Consider the following 14,715-nt stretch of genomic DNA (forward strand, 5'->3'; position numbering starts at 1 on the left):
TGTATTTAGTTAATAGTGCCGTTGATTGAAGATAGCAATGTTCAGTCAACGATAGTTCCAAGTGCAAATAAAATGGAGTACATACAGGTAAAGCGGAAAAGAATTTACATCGCATAAAATGGGACAATGAACATTGCACAGTGTACAGTCAATATCTTGCATCTGAAATATGTATAGTCTGTTTATCATTTAGATGAAGCATTTCACGGAATTCTACTTGTACTACTACATAAATTTTGTAATTAATATTTTCTTCGCGAATCGTCGATGGAAGCGTCCGAATAAGGTGAGTATCTACCCATTTATTTTTCATACACCTAACACCACGGGTTAGATGAATGTACTTAGCCTATTAATAGCTTCAAAGCAGTCTACTTATAATACATTTCATCATATATCTTGAGAGGATCTCATACGATTTACATTTTAAATACCATTACATATATTTGCCACTACTCCATCTGCATCACTTTCATTTGGCAATATATAATTCTCCCTCAACTTTCCTATACAATTCAAGACCCCAGTTTTCAGTTTAGTAATGAAGAAGCAAACCAGGTTGAATTATCTTGCTATCAAATAGTAGAACCAATACAAATCTGAAAAGATAACGTAAAGTCTTTCAAAAATTCTTAACATTCGAGTGTAATACTCTCGCTTGTGTAGATTCCGAATACCGAACTTATCTAATCTATAAAGCATTTAGTTGACCATCTGTATCATTTTCGTTTATCCTGCTACCACTGTTTTTGAATAAATGATTACATTTTATAACTCAGTCGTCATATGCGACGTCAATACTTGAACTCTTGCAGCGTTGCATCCTTTGCATAAAATATGATTGTCTAACGGATAACAACCACGCCCTTCGTTTTCTGATGACAGGATTAAACCACAATCTTCACATTTGTAGCAATGAATGTGAAAACTACGATCCAGTGCTACAACGCGAACAGTTTCATCCTGATCTGCTTCCGGCATTATCGGTAGTTTGCAAACGCAACAGCGTGGAGCAAATTTTCTGAAAAATTTTTAATCCGCGTAAGTCATCTTTTTCAGAAGAAAAGCAAAATAGGAACTCAATCTCCACTCACTTATGAAAGCATTGGATGCAATGGATCTGATTAGTTGCATCAACCGTGAAGGGAATACCGTCCAAACTTTCCCCGCATACAACGCATGTGAAGCACGACGGATGATAAGGTTTTCCAGTCGCTCGTAAAATTCGGTCCAAAATGGGCCTGGTGCATACACAGCACTTTTCCAATGTATTGAGGTAATCTTCTTCGCAGTAGGGCTTGCCTTCCAATGAGTAAAATGGCTTTCCTTGCAAGTTGATGTGGCAAACGAAGCAGCAAAAGCATGTTATGTGAAATACTTTGTCCATAGCAGAGCAGCCGTTACCTTCTCCTTCAACTTTACGTCCGCATTGAGAACATATGCCATAAATATCAACGTCATCAGCACCATCTTCCATTCCTTGTACCAAGAGATTTGTAAGCGCATCGACCTACGTAATCACGGAATAAATAAAATATTGCCGTATCTGGCAATGAAAACACTCTGAATTAAAATCTCATTTTGAAAACTTACTTCTTTGACAGGAGACATTTTTCCCTGGATTTGAGTGGGAGGTGTAGATCCATATCCAGAATACATAGAATAATTACACGACAACTGCGACGGTGGTCTTGGATTTATTGGCTCATAGATGGATTCGTAGGTTGAAGATTGAGAACTGGGACCATAAATATCGTTCGGATAATTTTCGGATGGATATTCGGTCTGATAGGTGGCACGACGAAGTTCACTATAACTTGAAGATACAGGGCTAGGTGGTGGCGGTAATTCTTCTGGTGGCGGAGGAAACGAATTTGACGGAATGCAGGGAACATATTCTGAGGGTTCAGGGGGAGGGGGAAGATCATCTGTAGAAAAATAAAACATCTGACACATATGACAGTGCATTCAATAATAACCAAAGTTTGACAAATCTATAATTTTTACCTTGAGTATATGCGCCGGAAATATTGCTGTACATATTTTCAGGTTTGGCATTCCATTGAATATTACTGTAAATTAAATCTTTTTCTTTTTTTGCAGTCTTTTGTATTGAAGAAGCCAAAGCTGCCTCTGAATTTTCATAAACAGCATCTCTATTGGTTTTAATCGCTCTATCGTCGACCGGTGGTTGTGGTGCAGACATACTTCCGATGTTCGAATAAAAGTTTTTCTCAATATAGCCATACTTCGGCTGCAATTTTTCCTGCATTTGATTGGTGCAAAGGTTTTCTTCATTGTTACATAATTTTCTCAAAGAATTGCCATTCGTTGGTGTATTATGTGCAACATCATGTTTTTCGGCACTAGTTGTCTGCGGGATATATGGCGTGGGTGAGTTTGTGTACAAGTTTGTAGACTTGGACTCGTTTGTAGCAATGTTGTTTAAAACTGTGCTGTATGAAGGAGCTGGTACTGTCTTCAGCGAATAGCTTTGCGGGATCTAAAGAACATTTGCCCATTGTCCATTTTAATTTGCTTTCTTTTATTGAATAAATTTAATTTACGCCATTAAGTTTCATCCTGGGCCAACTTTGATATCTCTTTTCGAACACAAGCCAAAGTTCTCTATAAGCTAGCAGGGTATGCATGAGTTTAAGTGTGAGGCAATCTTCATTTTTTGTTCTCAGAAATAAGTTTGTATACAGGGAAACATGCTATATTCAAATAGCTTTGCTTTGTTAAGGAGACAACAAAAAAACAAATGGCTTATGAATAAAATATGTACGAATGCATTAACAGCAAATTGGTTTGAACCTACACTGGTTGGTTGCTTCAATAATGGACGAGAGTTTTTACACTTTATATATTTAATATGCTGATGCAACAATTTTGAATTAGTTTATATAGCAAAGTATGGTTATCTTTAATCGGGTGCAATCCAGTGGGAAGTGGGTTTCCTTAATGATAATTGCTCAACATGATAAAATAAATGAACACCGTTACCTCTGGTTGAGCCTTTTTTGGTTTTGGTGGAACTGTGGGACCGATCTTTTTTACAGTTTTCCTCACTTCCCCTTCATGATTTATTTGCAGGCTGTTGACTTGTTGCTCCAGTTGATTCATGTTTGACATTTTTTTAAGGTTCTGAAAAGTATATGAAAGCCGTACACTACGTATGATAACTAAATTGAGAAGTTACATTAGCGTGGATAACAGACTGAGATTGAAATAATCACTAACATTTTTCAGTGCGTAGTGCTACTTGCACCAATTGAACGCCTCTTACAATACATGAAAAAGATGATTCACTTAAGTTGCAAGACTTGAGACTTATTGTCAGAAATGAAATACCTGACAAATTTTTCATCGAATAAAACAACCGATCTCCATATACGAAAGTTAGTTATTACGAAAAAATCCCAGTCCTTCAGAACTCACGAAATATTCGAAATTATCGGGTCATTGAAGTACCTAATACTAAAACTAAAAAAAAAAAAATTCATTCCAATTTTCAACAATCAACCAATCGTCCGATTATTTTATACAACATCGGAAATAACGTTGAGTTATTGATATAAAATAAAAACAAAAATACAAGAAATAAATGCTGCGGTAAATTATAGTAAAATCAGATTTTCAAATATTTCCGTATTAATCAGAGAGCTGCATCTAGCTGCGACAAGAGGATATCAACGATAAGCCAAAAGTCAAAATATCATAGTTACCTTATGCGAGACTAAAGAATTATGACTGATAATCAGAGAGACTGTAGGGGTTAAAATTCAATGAAAACGACTCTGATACTAGTTGTATAGTTGAATAGAGAACCGATATCTCTTCTTCGACAAATACTCATGAGATTGAATCAAATATGAATCAGATCAGGTGATACTCTTCAATAGAACCTTGACGAACGATGCTTGTTTGGTTTACATATGACGTTGACTCACTGAACTATTGACTGAAGGTTTTTTTCGTTAATAACAACACGCCATCTTGCGTTTGATGATAAAATTCAATTATATTCCCACATGATTCCTACGAAGCGCGAGTTTCGAAGGGATGCGTTAGTATACGTATCAGTGACTTATACGCATGGAATTTACAAATTTAACATGGATTTTTGGACCGTCATGGAGGGTGTTGTTAAACAAAATTAATTGCACCAACGATCGGTATAAGGTCTGGTCGTCAGATATTTGCAACTTTTTCACAGTGCCTGACTGCATCCTTCAATTTACTAACTAATTCTTGAAGCTGTTGTGTTGTGCAAGTGAACTTCATCGGTATCAGCTCTCCTCGATCAATCATGCTGAATTGAATAGTATATAATTGGGATGCGACGGAATTTTCAATGTTAGTCTGTAATAACAATAGAACTTAACTACAGAATAGTTATAAAGAATGCTGAATAGCTTGGTCTTCTTTATACTTTGATACCTTTACGCAGAAGTCCAATCGCCAGTTAATGTCAATGATATGTGGTAGACTATTGCCAATTTGTTTGAGTGAAATTTGAATGGTTTTCTTGTGGTTTGAATAAATATCGCACAACTTCTGAACTCTGGGTCCAGTGATGTTTGCGCTTGATAAAACAAAACTTAGTTTTTCTCCATCAAGATCAAGTCTGGCTGCATCAATTAAAACACTCAACATGTTCCCAAAAACTTCTCTGACAACATCTGGTTTTGATCCGTAAAATTGAGCAGCATCTGCAAATTGTAATGGAGTATTTCTAGTTTAATAATGGGATAAATGCGATATGGTTAGATATTGTACGATGAGACTCTCACATTTTTCATCAGATCTTTCACATAAATGTAATATAGCTATGTCCAATATATTGCCGAATATAATGTCATTTATTATTTTTGGATTTTGCAAGTTTGAAAGACTTCTGATTGTCACTTCAGAGAAATTCATTTTTCAAAAGTAAAATTCGGAGTAATTTCAAGTGACTGTGACAATCTTAATTTTTTTGCAAATAAATCCAAACCTACGTGAACGAGTTGTTAGCAACGAATTCCCGAATTCGTTGTGGTTAGTGGACAGTTCTGCTGGATGCTTTATCTAGGGTTCTACATACATAGTATACATAGTAGTATGTACATACATGTATTATAGAGTTCAGTGGATTCTACACACCGTTCTACAACAAATAACAAGCCTTTACGCGAGATGGCGGACTGACAAAACTTGCTGGTTATGGAGGGAAGAGGCAAGGCACTATTCTCAATGGTACAGACAGGAAGAAAGAGAGATAAAGTCTTCAGTCGACGCTAGAGGTAATGCTGGTATATTTTCCCACGAAATTCAAAAGATAGGTCTATAATACTTCATATACTTCAACGAGTAGAGATTTTGTCAATGCTTCAAGCAAAGAAAACACTGTTATGAGTGAATTTGTGGTATCAAATTTGTTTGTCCTCCAATTGTCCCCTTGGGTCGATTTCCAAGCTTTGCAGCTGTGGCCTGTGATGTTGGATCACTGTTTGACTGTGCAACTTGTAGTGAACAATACGATGGTGCGACCAAGGATATACCCTTCTATAAGTGAGTTTACCTCGTTATGTTTTATTCTGTTGCAAGAAAAACCATATACATAACGATAAAATTCTGATTTTATAGAACTGTTGGGGCTGTAAGACAAAGCATGCCAAAGTAGGATCCAGTCCCTACAATCTTTGAGACAACTGAGAGGTTTGTGCTGTGCAATACATTTTATCACTGCCTATACTTTTAGATGTAAGTTTTTTTGATCATGAGAGTTTTAATAATCAACTAGGTAACAATCCAAGATTAAACAACCTCACTCGTTTGAAATGACTGAAAATATTTGATCAATGGTACGTGAATTGGATGACCTTGGTAATGAAGAACCACAGATCGTTAAAGCAGACGCATCCACCAATGATACGATGCCTTTATCGATCCAACCAGAAATTTGAGCTCTCAAAATTTGGTTCCCACATCAATCACAACAGAACATAATACTCAAATTGCTACGGATTTATTTTCGACCCATCAGAAAAAAAATATTTCAGACATCCTTCCCAAATCGATTCAAACACCTGTGGTCACTTCAGTTGTGATGGCAGAAATCAGTTTCAAGAGTTCAAAACAAAGAAGGCAAAGTTCACAAAAGAGAGAAATGTGCTTTTCAAAACCAATGAAAAGGTGAGAACTCATGTTCATCTCATACTTGATTCAAGATCATGGTGTCACTCAGACGTTCGCTTCTCCTACTTTCAATTCTTGGTCTTACATCCACTAACCGTTGATGGCAATCATTGGAAACGGTGGTTTGCAACAAACGCATTCATCCAGATGAAACTATGTAAAAATTTGCAGTAGTTTTGTTTGTGCCAAGTCTCTCATATTTCTATTTCCTGTGCAGAGACCGATTTTCAGACATTGTTCGATCTGATGTGACATTGCTGCAAGAACGTTCTCTCCTAGTTGAGCCTGAAGATCTCGAGCAGTTGACTTACAATGATGTAGCACAAATCTCTAGAAATCGGACAGATCTAAACAATTATATAGCAAAAGTAAGGTTGAATATGAAATCATTGCAACAACGCAACAAACGCCTGGAGCAACGTGCAACTGATCTCAAATCAATTGTTGCATTCTTGAAGAATAGGATCGTGGCAAAAGATTCTGCAGCTTTCAAGATGGTAAGTGTTTATGTTTGCAAGGATTCATGCATAACTTTTAAGCTGTGTTGATGCTGATTCGATGATGGTCATAACATTTTTAATCATTTTTTGAAATGTGGAGCAGTATTACTAGCATTAAGACCAAAAACATCACACACTGAAACTTTGTGAAATGAGACAATAAATTTATCAATTGCCTAGAATGCACCTATTGATATGCGCACAGTGACTGGAACACCTCTTGGGAAAGACGATCTACAACGAGCAACTGACCCATTGATGGATCATGATTATATTCCTTCTGCAAATCGGTCACTGATTAACATCCTGAGAAGACCATGATGTGTCGTTCAGATTATTCATTTTTGTATCATCATTGTGTGAATTACCTTGACCTACTAAACGTTGAGAGTTTTGTTTTGCTACTGTAGGTAAGTGGACAAATGTAATGACCATTTGATAATGTTATACAGTTTTATGTTGTCGGCGCTCTCAAATTACTACGATAGAAGCTCCTTATTCTCTAGCTACATAAGTAAATAGATTGAATATGCGAATGCATATGATATTGATCGAAAATTTGGAAATTCTCTCGTCGTTAAGAGTTTGATACTGGGTATTTAATTTTTTGGCGGGTTTACATTAACTTTTTGGTGTGGCCGTTTTTTGGCAATAAATAACGCGTCAGACGTGGTCGACTAGCACTCATGAAAGCGTTATCCGGCAAGTCAGCTCACCGAAGGTAGAATTTCTGATGGTTGTTGTCAGAAGATGGAATCACTGAATCAATAAAGAATCATCAAAAAAAACAATACCGTCATAAGAATTTGTTATGAACGATACCTGTGTTCAGGATATTTTCTCGTACATTACAGAGGTAATCAAAAAATACGGAACAATCTATCCATTTTTTGTTCAAATTATAGTGGATAATTAAGCAGAACATCTTGTCGCGCAAGTTCTAACAACATAGGATCATCGAAAAATTTATTTATGGAAACGTCTTCTGATAGACCCTTGCGTCTCCTTGTTTTGAGCATGAATTCTCTAGCTAAATGTGTAGCTGGCTGAGGTTCAAGTGGCCTGATAGTTATGCTTTTATCCAACGGATCTCCAGGAACAATTTGCCAGTGGTGGAATACCGAAAGACAGAATGCCTGGCCTTGCGTATGCGTTCGGAGGTCAGTTTCAAATCCGAAACTATCTATTGCTGGTATAAAGGCCTTTATCGTATACAAAGGGCTTCCAGGTACAGGTGCATCTTGTGTAACATGCCCACGGCGTTTTGCTAAAACGGTGTAAACTGCAGACACACAATCCGCGGGTGCTTGAACTTCCACAAACAAATATGGCTCCATTAACCGAGGGGTTGCCATCAAGAATGCTGAATAAGCCACTCTTCTCGCTGTCGGAATTATCTGGCCACCTGTTGACGCAGGATAATAATAAGAATAAGATTCATGATCATATTATCAATAACACCACCAACAGCAACAACAATAATAATAGTAATAGTAATGACAAACGCTAGTGAAATGTCTTTTAAGAATGCTACGATGTTGAGCTTTCATTACTCACCTCCTCGATGTAGAGGCTCCTGTGCAATAACAGCGTCCAAAATTTTGAATTTCACGTTTCTGATCGGCTCTTCAGCAAGAGGTCCTTCTCGAGTTCCCCATTGAAATCCCTGAACAATGGCGTCCCTTGCGCTGCCTAGTAACGTCTTATCGACCTCGGAGGGCAGTGTGTCATCTACTAAAATATTTGGACCAGTGGAATCAGGACCAAAAGCCCAGATGCTACGCGCGGCCAATAAATCCCAGTCATATTTGGTCTGGAAAAATTCACCTAGGCGCTTTTTGTTCCATGTAATTCGCACGTGTTCCGCTTCTATATCTTCGGCTAATCCTCTCTCCAGAGGTTCTGCGATCATCGTCAATTTGTTCTTTTTATTGGGAGTTTCAGCAAAACATTTGAGGGAACTAGTTTCAACTACGGTTTCGGCAAAGGCTACGACCGGATCTGCAACCTTGATATCAATTTCGGAATACATCCGTCGGAGATCGTGCATGGCGCAATCCAAGTAAAGCTCTCCTGTGCCAAGAACTACGTGTTCACCACTTTCTTCGACTCTTGTACCAAGAAGTGGGTAACTTTTGTTGACTTTTCGTAACCCATCCAACATTTTCGGTAATTCTGAAGGGTTCACAGGCTCTACAGCTATCTTGATCACACTTTGTGTGTTGAATTTTAATGGGCGGAAAATATGAAGGTCATCAGAATTACTGAGATCTGTGATTGTGCTGGTCTTGACTATTGGCCTGTCAATTCCTTCGATCAAAACCCAGTTTCCCGCTGGTACTCGATTCAATTCTATAGAATAACGAGCCTCACTGATCCACAACCGACCGACAGTTAAAATTCGGGAATCTTCTTCATCAGCTTTTGAATATGCTTCACCCAGCACTCGCACACGTGCTCCTGCCTCAAGCGTCCCTGACATCACCCTTCCAAGCACAACGAAAAGAGTGCAGTCTTCGGTAGGATACATTTTCGTACTGTGAACCATTAGTTGTCCCTGGAAACGTAGAATTGTTAAATGATTGTGTTAGTTCAGTTCAATAATAGGAAATGAAATGGTAGGCGTACGTCTGGATCACAGTTGGCCATATCTTTTGCTAGGAGCGAATCCGGAGGTCCTGTATAAACGTGCTGAACTTTAACCGGCGCATGTGAATGTGGGCTTGGTACATGAGCTACGCACATATCTACAAGCCCGCTCATATCACCCAAGAAACGCGTGCAGACCAATCTAAGTAAGGGTCTAATGTTCATTTTCATTTCTTCAGAGCTTAACCTGATCCCCAATTCTTCTAGAACTAGAACAGAAGTGATGGTTAAACGTTGGAGGGTAAAAAAATTGTCTCATTCTTGTAGGGTGCACAATATTTAATACATACCATCTGGAAGTGTGGAATCGACGTCGCCAATGACTTGAGCAAAGATCTTATAAAGCGGTTCAAGAATAAATTCTATAAAACTACGTTGAGCGGTATTGTGTGGTGGCTTTTTTGTAAACTTTCGGGTTTTGGAATTAAAATAAACGTCACCCCATAACCTTTTTGAGAATTCGGTAGCATTGAGTTGTGGGTGATTTTTCGCATACAGAGCAGCGAATGATCTGAGTGTAAAACACACATTGTATTCAGAGCTTGCAAAGCACACGTTTCCTAAAGCTGGGGAAACAAAACAAGGATTCTCTGAATCAGAGTAAAGTGCAATAAGCCCATTTATCTCTTCTATGATGTGGCGCAACTTGTAATAAGCGTCGAGCGGAGGCAATTTCAATTCTAGTATGAGTCGATCTACTTTGTTAATGCAGACCGTCAAGGCCAGTTTCTCCTGTAGCGCATGCTTGAGCAGGCGCTCGGTATTCAGCATTACACCTTCAGCTGCATCAACGACCAAAACAGCTCCATCCGACATCCGAATGGCGGCAGTTGCTTCGTCGGAAAAGTTAACGTGACCAGGAGTGTCGAATACATTTAACAAATATGATTTTGCTTTCACATCTTGAAGCAACAGAGTAACCGGTGTAGCCTTAGTGGAAACTCCTCGTTGCTGCTCGGTAAAAAGAGTATCGGTGTACCTATAAGAAAGATCAACACAATTAATGTAAAAAGTAGATTTTTTACGCTTTCTTCATTTAATCTAGACAGGGTTCTCACCTTAGTGGTTTTTCATCAGTGATACTATGCATGTATGGGTGGGTCTGACGTACAAGGCAGTCAACAAGGGTGGTTTTGCCATGATGGAGATGGCCGAGAAGTACCACGTTTCTGATAAGGTGTGGAGCATCCATCATATCTGCGAGAAACTCGATACTGTAAGTAGTATCTGGCAATTGCTGTTGTTTAATTTGAAACTTGGGCCTTCTGGTGGGTGCGATCAGTGGTTTATCTAGCGGCTGCGCGTCCTCTTCTTGGACTAGTGTTTCCACCTGTTAAAAATTATTTAAATTTTTTCACAATAATCTAGACAAAATTTTTGTTTCTACCTGGAATATTACCTCTGGTCCATACACCTCCAAGGCGCTGGGATAGTAGCGTTTATCCTCGTGGAGGACAACAGCTAGAGTGGATTGATCTGGGTGATCACGAGCCTCGTCTTTATCATCCTCCATTTCTTCATCGGATCTCTCCCGATCTTCAGTATCGTCTCCCCCATTGCCATATTCAGGCTCTTCTTCACTTTCCGAAGCTAAATCAGGGCCAATATAATTCCCAAACTCATCATACAGGTCCGCATCCATCGTAATATGCTGTGTTGATGTTATCAACAAAAAACAAATGATCAATGAAATTGTACATACAAAACGTAAGCAAACCGGTGTACACGTTTTGGTATGAAATTGATGATCAAACGAACTTACTGTGAAGTTCGATCACAATTATGTGAGTTACTTGTTCGATGTTAAGCAATAGCTGATGGACGAGTAACTATATTGGCAGAAATTAAAATACACCAAGTACGTACGTACGTATTTGAAATCAGGTACTACAAATAATACCGGTACAGGTTAAAAACGCGAAATTTGTGCATCCATAGCTGATCTTGAACAAGTCCTGAACTGGCCTGAAACGCCTGAGCCAAGCAATCGTCAGCACTTCCCTTGAAACACAAAAAACGGTGGCAGCACTGACAGCTCCACTCCGAAAATTGGAGCGCGATATTCATTTGAACATTTAAAATTGCACGACTACCTCAGAATAGTTTTTTGATCCAATTCATTCAACAGACTACAATTTTATCGTTGAGATGTCTCGCCAAAATTCATCCGAGTCGTTGGGCTATAGTAAACTGTTTGATCCCTGTGATAAAATTCCCGATTTCAAGATAGGTAAAAGTGACGTATGATTTTTAATCATCCTCAAATATTTGGTAAATTCTCTGGTATTAATTTACAGGCGATTCTTTACGTAAAGCTTTATGCTTCCAAGAACGATTAATAGTGAGCCTGAAAGATAATCTCACCTCAGATACAAAGCCGGTAGGTGGTTACTGTATTTCAGTTGAAGGAATCGGTTCAGAAGGCCAGGAATTCATGATACAAGTATTATCATCCTTAACTGTGAATGATAGATTTGCTGGATTAAAAGTCATCGGCTCAACTACGGCAAAATTGCATTGCTTGGAAGAGAAGAGAACTGAGTAAGCGTGTCGGGACAACATGGAGTTACTCTAATCAACTTTAGACAAAACTGCAATTTATTAATTTTTTAAATCTTATGAAAGATACGTTCAGAAATGTGATGGGTTGCATGAGAAGATAATATTTTTTGGATTAAAAGATGACATCTACCATTTGGAGGGTGAAGATTCATGTCCCCGTGATAAATCCTGCTGGAAGAAAGATTTACCCTTGTGTTCCAATGGAGACATAATAACCGAAGGTACCAGCGTCCTATTGATGAGATATCTTGCTCTGACCAACTATCATGGGAATTTATCTTTCCAGAGCATAATGATAGATGGACAGCTTGCAACAAGTAATTATGTAAGCTATCGGTTTATTTCCATACATTGTAATTGTGGAGTAAATTCTTAATCTGATATTTTATAGAGATGCTCCGAAGCAACACATATGAAATATCACGGTCACGTCATTAAGGTTTATATGGTAGAGCGTAAAATACAAGAAGAATGTGGACTCATCCATAACATCAAGACGTACATGACCAGGAACGGATATATTTTGCGGCATGATTGGTTAGAAGAACAGTACTTGTTACAAATCAATCCACTGATTGATCCAAATATACTTGGTACCAACCAACCGAAAATCAGTGCCCCATTGAGATCAAGGTGGGGCAGTGATGTGGAAATATTGTCCATGTATCTGGATACAAAGGTTTGGATTTATAAGATAATTTCTGATTCTACTGGTCTGGTAACATTTTTACATAATTTTGAATAATTTTGTACACAAAAGACGTTCAAAATGGCTCAACAAGTGAAATACATCACCGATCACCCTCAAATTGCACGACTGATCAGCGATTACACCCAGACTTTGATAGCTGGTAATCACCTACCCACCAAAGCGGCCTTTTTACCAAATTTACATGGACAGATCATGAACTTATTACATTTATTATATTTACTGATACTTGCAATCAATTATCTAAACAAAATATCTGAGGGGCTTCAAAAACGAGCGTGTTTTTCATAATTAAGTTCATACTTTGTTTTCTTTCTCGGACGCGCACGGCTTTGTCAATCCAGTGAAGCCAATTAACGTCCTAACATTTACAATTCAACACTTTGCGGCATTTGCCAAACATGATGAGTCATTGAAGATTGATTGGAAAGATGAATCAAATGTAGATACAATGTCCCAGCTGTCTAAGTATGAGCCAAAACGAAAAATCTGTAGTGTCTGCGGAATCTACTTCGATTGTCTGGTGTCTGAACAACCTGACGTCGGCGTTGGACATGATCGTCAGAGTCAATGTCTGGTAAGACTTTGAACTGGAGAAATATCAACCCATGATTTGTTGGTTCGTGTTTTATTTGCGTAGGGCTATCCAGTAGCAGATCAACGACTTTCATTGTGCTCTGTATTTTCGATATGTCCCAGTGATGCTACCTGCATGAGAAGATCATCAGAATTATGCAGTGATATGATTATAGCTTGTTCAGATAGAACAACTTGTAGGCTTGATAGCAAAAACTTGAGTGTTTACAATCTTCAGCTGAACTGTGAAAAAATGTGCATGAAATGCCAAGCTAGTGCGGAGTCCTGTAAAAGTAACGAGGAGAAGCTCTGTGTTTGTGATGTGCAATTAGATTGTGAATTAACATGCAAGGGATGTCAAGCTCTTAGAGAAGCTTGTGAATGTGTTGGGAAAAGTCTCAATGTTTGCAACATTCGACCGGACTGTGGAGAAACGTGCAGAGGTTGCATAGTTCTTGAAAAAGCTTGCAACTATGTTGGCAATGGTTATAGTATTTGTAATATTCATTCAAACTGTGGAGAAACATGCGAGGGCTGCTTCTTCCTCAAAGTTGTTTGTAAATGCACAAGAACGAAGCCTAGCCTATGCAGTTTCGAACTAGATTGTGCAAAAATATGTAAGGGATGTCAAGCTCCTGAAAAGGCTTGTAAATGTGGTAGGAAAAGGCTCAGCATTTGCAGGTTTGATTTAGTTTGTGACGAAACATGTGATGGGTGCAAAAAAGTTCACAATAAAGCTTGTAAGCACGGCGAAAGAATGCATAGTGTATGCAGTTTTGATAGAACAAAGTGTCAGCAAAAGTGTATCGGATGTCTTGCTATTGAGCAAATTTATAAGCGACGTTCCAAAACAAAAAGTCCTTGCAATTTACGTTCTGAATGTGAAACCACATGCGAGGGATGCGAAACGGCTACTAAAGAAGCTAGTACACATGATAAGAATAAAAAAAGGGGTTGCAGCATTCATTCAGATAGTGTAAAAACATGCAAAGGATGCTGTGCCTTTAACAACGGTCCAATTCATCAGAAAGATAAACTGAGTGCCTGTAGCTTACATTCTGATTGTAAAATAACATGCAAGGGGTGTCGGTTAGCTGTCAAAGAGGTTTATACCTCAAATGCACATAGACAAAGTGTTTGCAGTTTTCATCTACAGTGTGAAATAAGATGCAACGGATGCCAAACTGATGGAGATGATTGTAAACAATATGACAAAAAGATTGGTACTTGCATTTTATACCCAGAGTGTGAAAAAACGTGTAAGGGATGCAAAACTCTTGGAGAAACATGCATGGTGCACAAGGTGAGTTTTCTTAATGAGAATCTGAATTGTAGTTTGCTTTTGGGATTACTTCTTTTCGGTCAAACTAAATCTAGGTCTGCCCGGAATGTCCTGGCTGTCACCAAGTTTGCAGTGAGATTAGAATTTGCCCAAACTGCAAGGAGTGTAACACTGAGATACTCCCAGATATATCAACTCGTAATTGCATAAAAAAGCCGGGCGGAACCTGCCAAAAGTAATTGAATTACGACTTG

General features: G+C 38.4%; 5 protein-coding genes across 13 annotated transcripts; 3 read left to right on the forward strand and 2 right to left on the reverse strand.

Moving 5' to 3' along the window:
* Positions 1-88: 88 nt before the first annotated feature.
* LOC105685666 (zyxin-like) lies at positions 89-5,246 on the reverse strand. 5 transcript variants are annotated; one of them, XM_012399981.3, is made up of 9 exons: positions 4,797-5,076; positions 4,444-4,715; positions 4,249-4,365; positions 3,007-3,147; positions 2,008-2,503; positions 1,594-1,928; positions 1,095-1,510; positions 766-1,021; positions 89-599 (listed from the first exon to the last, which is right to left on the reverse strand). In XM_012399981.3, the coding sequence occupies exons 1-8, from the start codon at positions 4,924-4,926 to the stop codon at positions 769-771; spliced, it is 2,160 nt and encodes a 719-aa protein (XP_012255404.2). In that variant the 5' UTR covers positions 4,927-5,076; the 3' UTR covers positions 89-599; positions 766-768. The 5 variants fall into 5 exon arrangements, with proteins under 5 accessions (XP_012255404.2, XP_020707851.2, XP_012255408.2 ...); XM_020852192.3 differs by lacking the exon at positions 4,797-5,076 and adding an exon at positions 5,117-5,246 and having other exon boundaries at positions 89-1,021; XM_012399985.3 differs by having other exon boundaries at positions 89-1,021; positions 5,004-5,144.
* LOC105685671 lies at positions 5,147-7,474 on the forward strand. 2 transcript variants are annotated; one of them, XM_020852194.2, is made up of 6 exons: positions 5,147-5,288; positions 5,461-5,556; positions 5,632-5,703; positions 5,789-6,180; positions 6,401-6,680; positions 6,864-7,474. In XM_020852194.2, the coding sequence occupies exons 4-6, from the start codon at positions 6,095-6,097 to the stop codon at positions 7,002-7,004; spliced, it is 507 nt and encodes a 168-aa protein (XP_020707853.1). In that variant the 5' UTR covers positions 5,147-5,288; positions 5,461-5,556; positions 5,632-5,703; positions 5,789-6,094; the 3' UTR covers positions 7,005-7,474. The 2 variants fall into 2 exon arrangements, with proteins under 2 accessions (XP_020707853.1, XP_048513856.1); XM_048657899.1 differs by lacking the exon at positions 5,147-5,288 and having other exon boundaries at positions 5,415-5,556; positions 6,889-7,474.
* Positions 7,123-11,331, reverse strand: LOC105685663 (116 kDa U5 small nuclear ribonucleoprotein component). 2 transcript variants are annotated; one of them, XM_048657881.1, is made up of 7 exons: positions 11,203-11,331; positions 10,732-10,983; positions 10,391-10,662; positions 9,623-10,311; positions 9,312-9,541; positions 8,241-9,240; positions 7,123-8,088 (listed from the first exon to the last, which is right to left on the reverse strand). In XM_048657881.1, exons 2-7 carry the CDS (start codon positions 10,972-10,974, stop codon positions 7,583-7,585), a joined length of 2,940 nt encoding a protein of 979 aa, XP_048513838.1. In that variant the 5' UTR covers positions 10,975-10,983; positions 11,203-11,331; the 3' UTR covers positions 7,123-7,582. The 2 variants fall into 2 exon arrangements, with proteins under 2 accessions (XP_048513838.1, XP_012255388.1); XM_012399965.3 differs by having other exon boundaries at positions 11,095-11,236.
* Positions 11,332-11,423: 92 nt separating this feature from the next.
* On the forward strand, positions 11,424-13,085 carry LOC105685677. 2 transcript variants are annotated; one of them, XM_048657898.1, is made up of 5 exons: positions 11,424-11,562; positions 11,630-11,873; positions 11,958-12,219; positions 12,286-12,573; positions 12,948-13,085. In XM_048657898.1, exons 1-5 carry the CDS (start codon positions 11,481-11,483, stop codon positions 12,948-12,950), a joined length of 879 nt encoding a protein of 292 aa, XP_048513855.1. In that variant the 5' UTR covers positions 11,424-11,480; the 3' UTR covers positions 12,951-13,085. The 2 variants fall into 2 exon arrangements, with proteins under 2 accessions (XP_048513855.1, XP_048513854.1); XM_048657897.1 differs by lacking the exon at positions 12,948-13,085 and having other exon boundaries at positions 12,286-12,783.
* On the forward strand, positions 13,045-14,709 carry LOC125501633. 2 transcript variants are annotated; one of them, XM_048657890.1, is made up of 3 exons: positions 13,045-13,180; positions 13,244-14,482; positions 14,557-14,709. In XM_048657890.1, the coding sequence occupies exons 1-3, from the start codon at positions 13,055-13,057 to the stop codon at positions 14,698-14,700; spliced, it is 1,509 nt and encodes a 502-aa protein (XP_048513847.1). In that variant the 5' UTR covers positions 13,045-13,054; the 3' UTR covers positions 14,701-14,709. The 2 variants fall into 2 exon arrangements, with proteins under 2 accessions (XP_048513847.1, XP_048513846.1); XM_048657889.1 differs by having other exon boundaries at positions 13,244-14,697.
* The last annotated feature ends 6 nt before the right edge of the window (positions 14,710-14,715 follow it).

The sequence above is a fragment of the Athalia rosae genome, chromosome 7 (genome assembly GCF_917208135.1).
Source record: "Athalia rosae chromosome 7, iyAthRosa1.1, whole genome shotgun sequence".
Lineage (NCBI taxonomy): Eukaryota > Metazoa > Arthropoda > Insecta > Hymenoptera > Athaliidae > Athalia > Athalia rosae.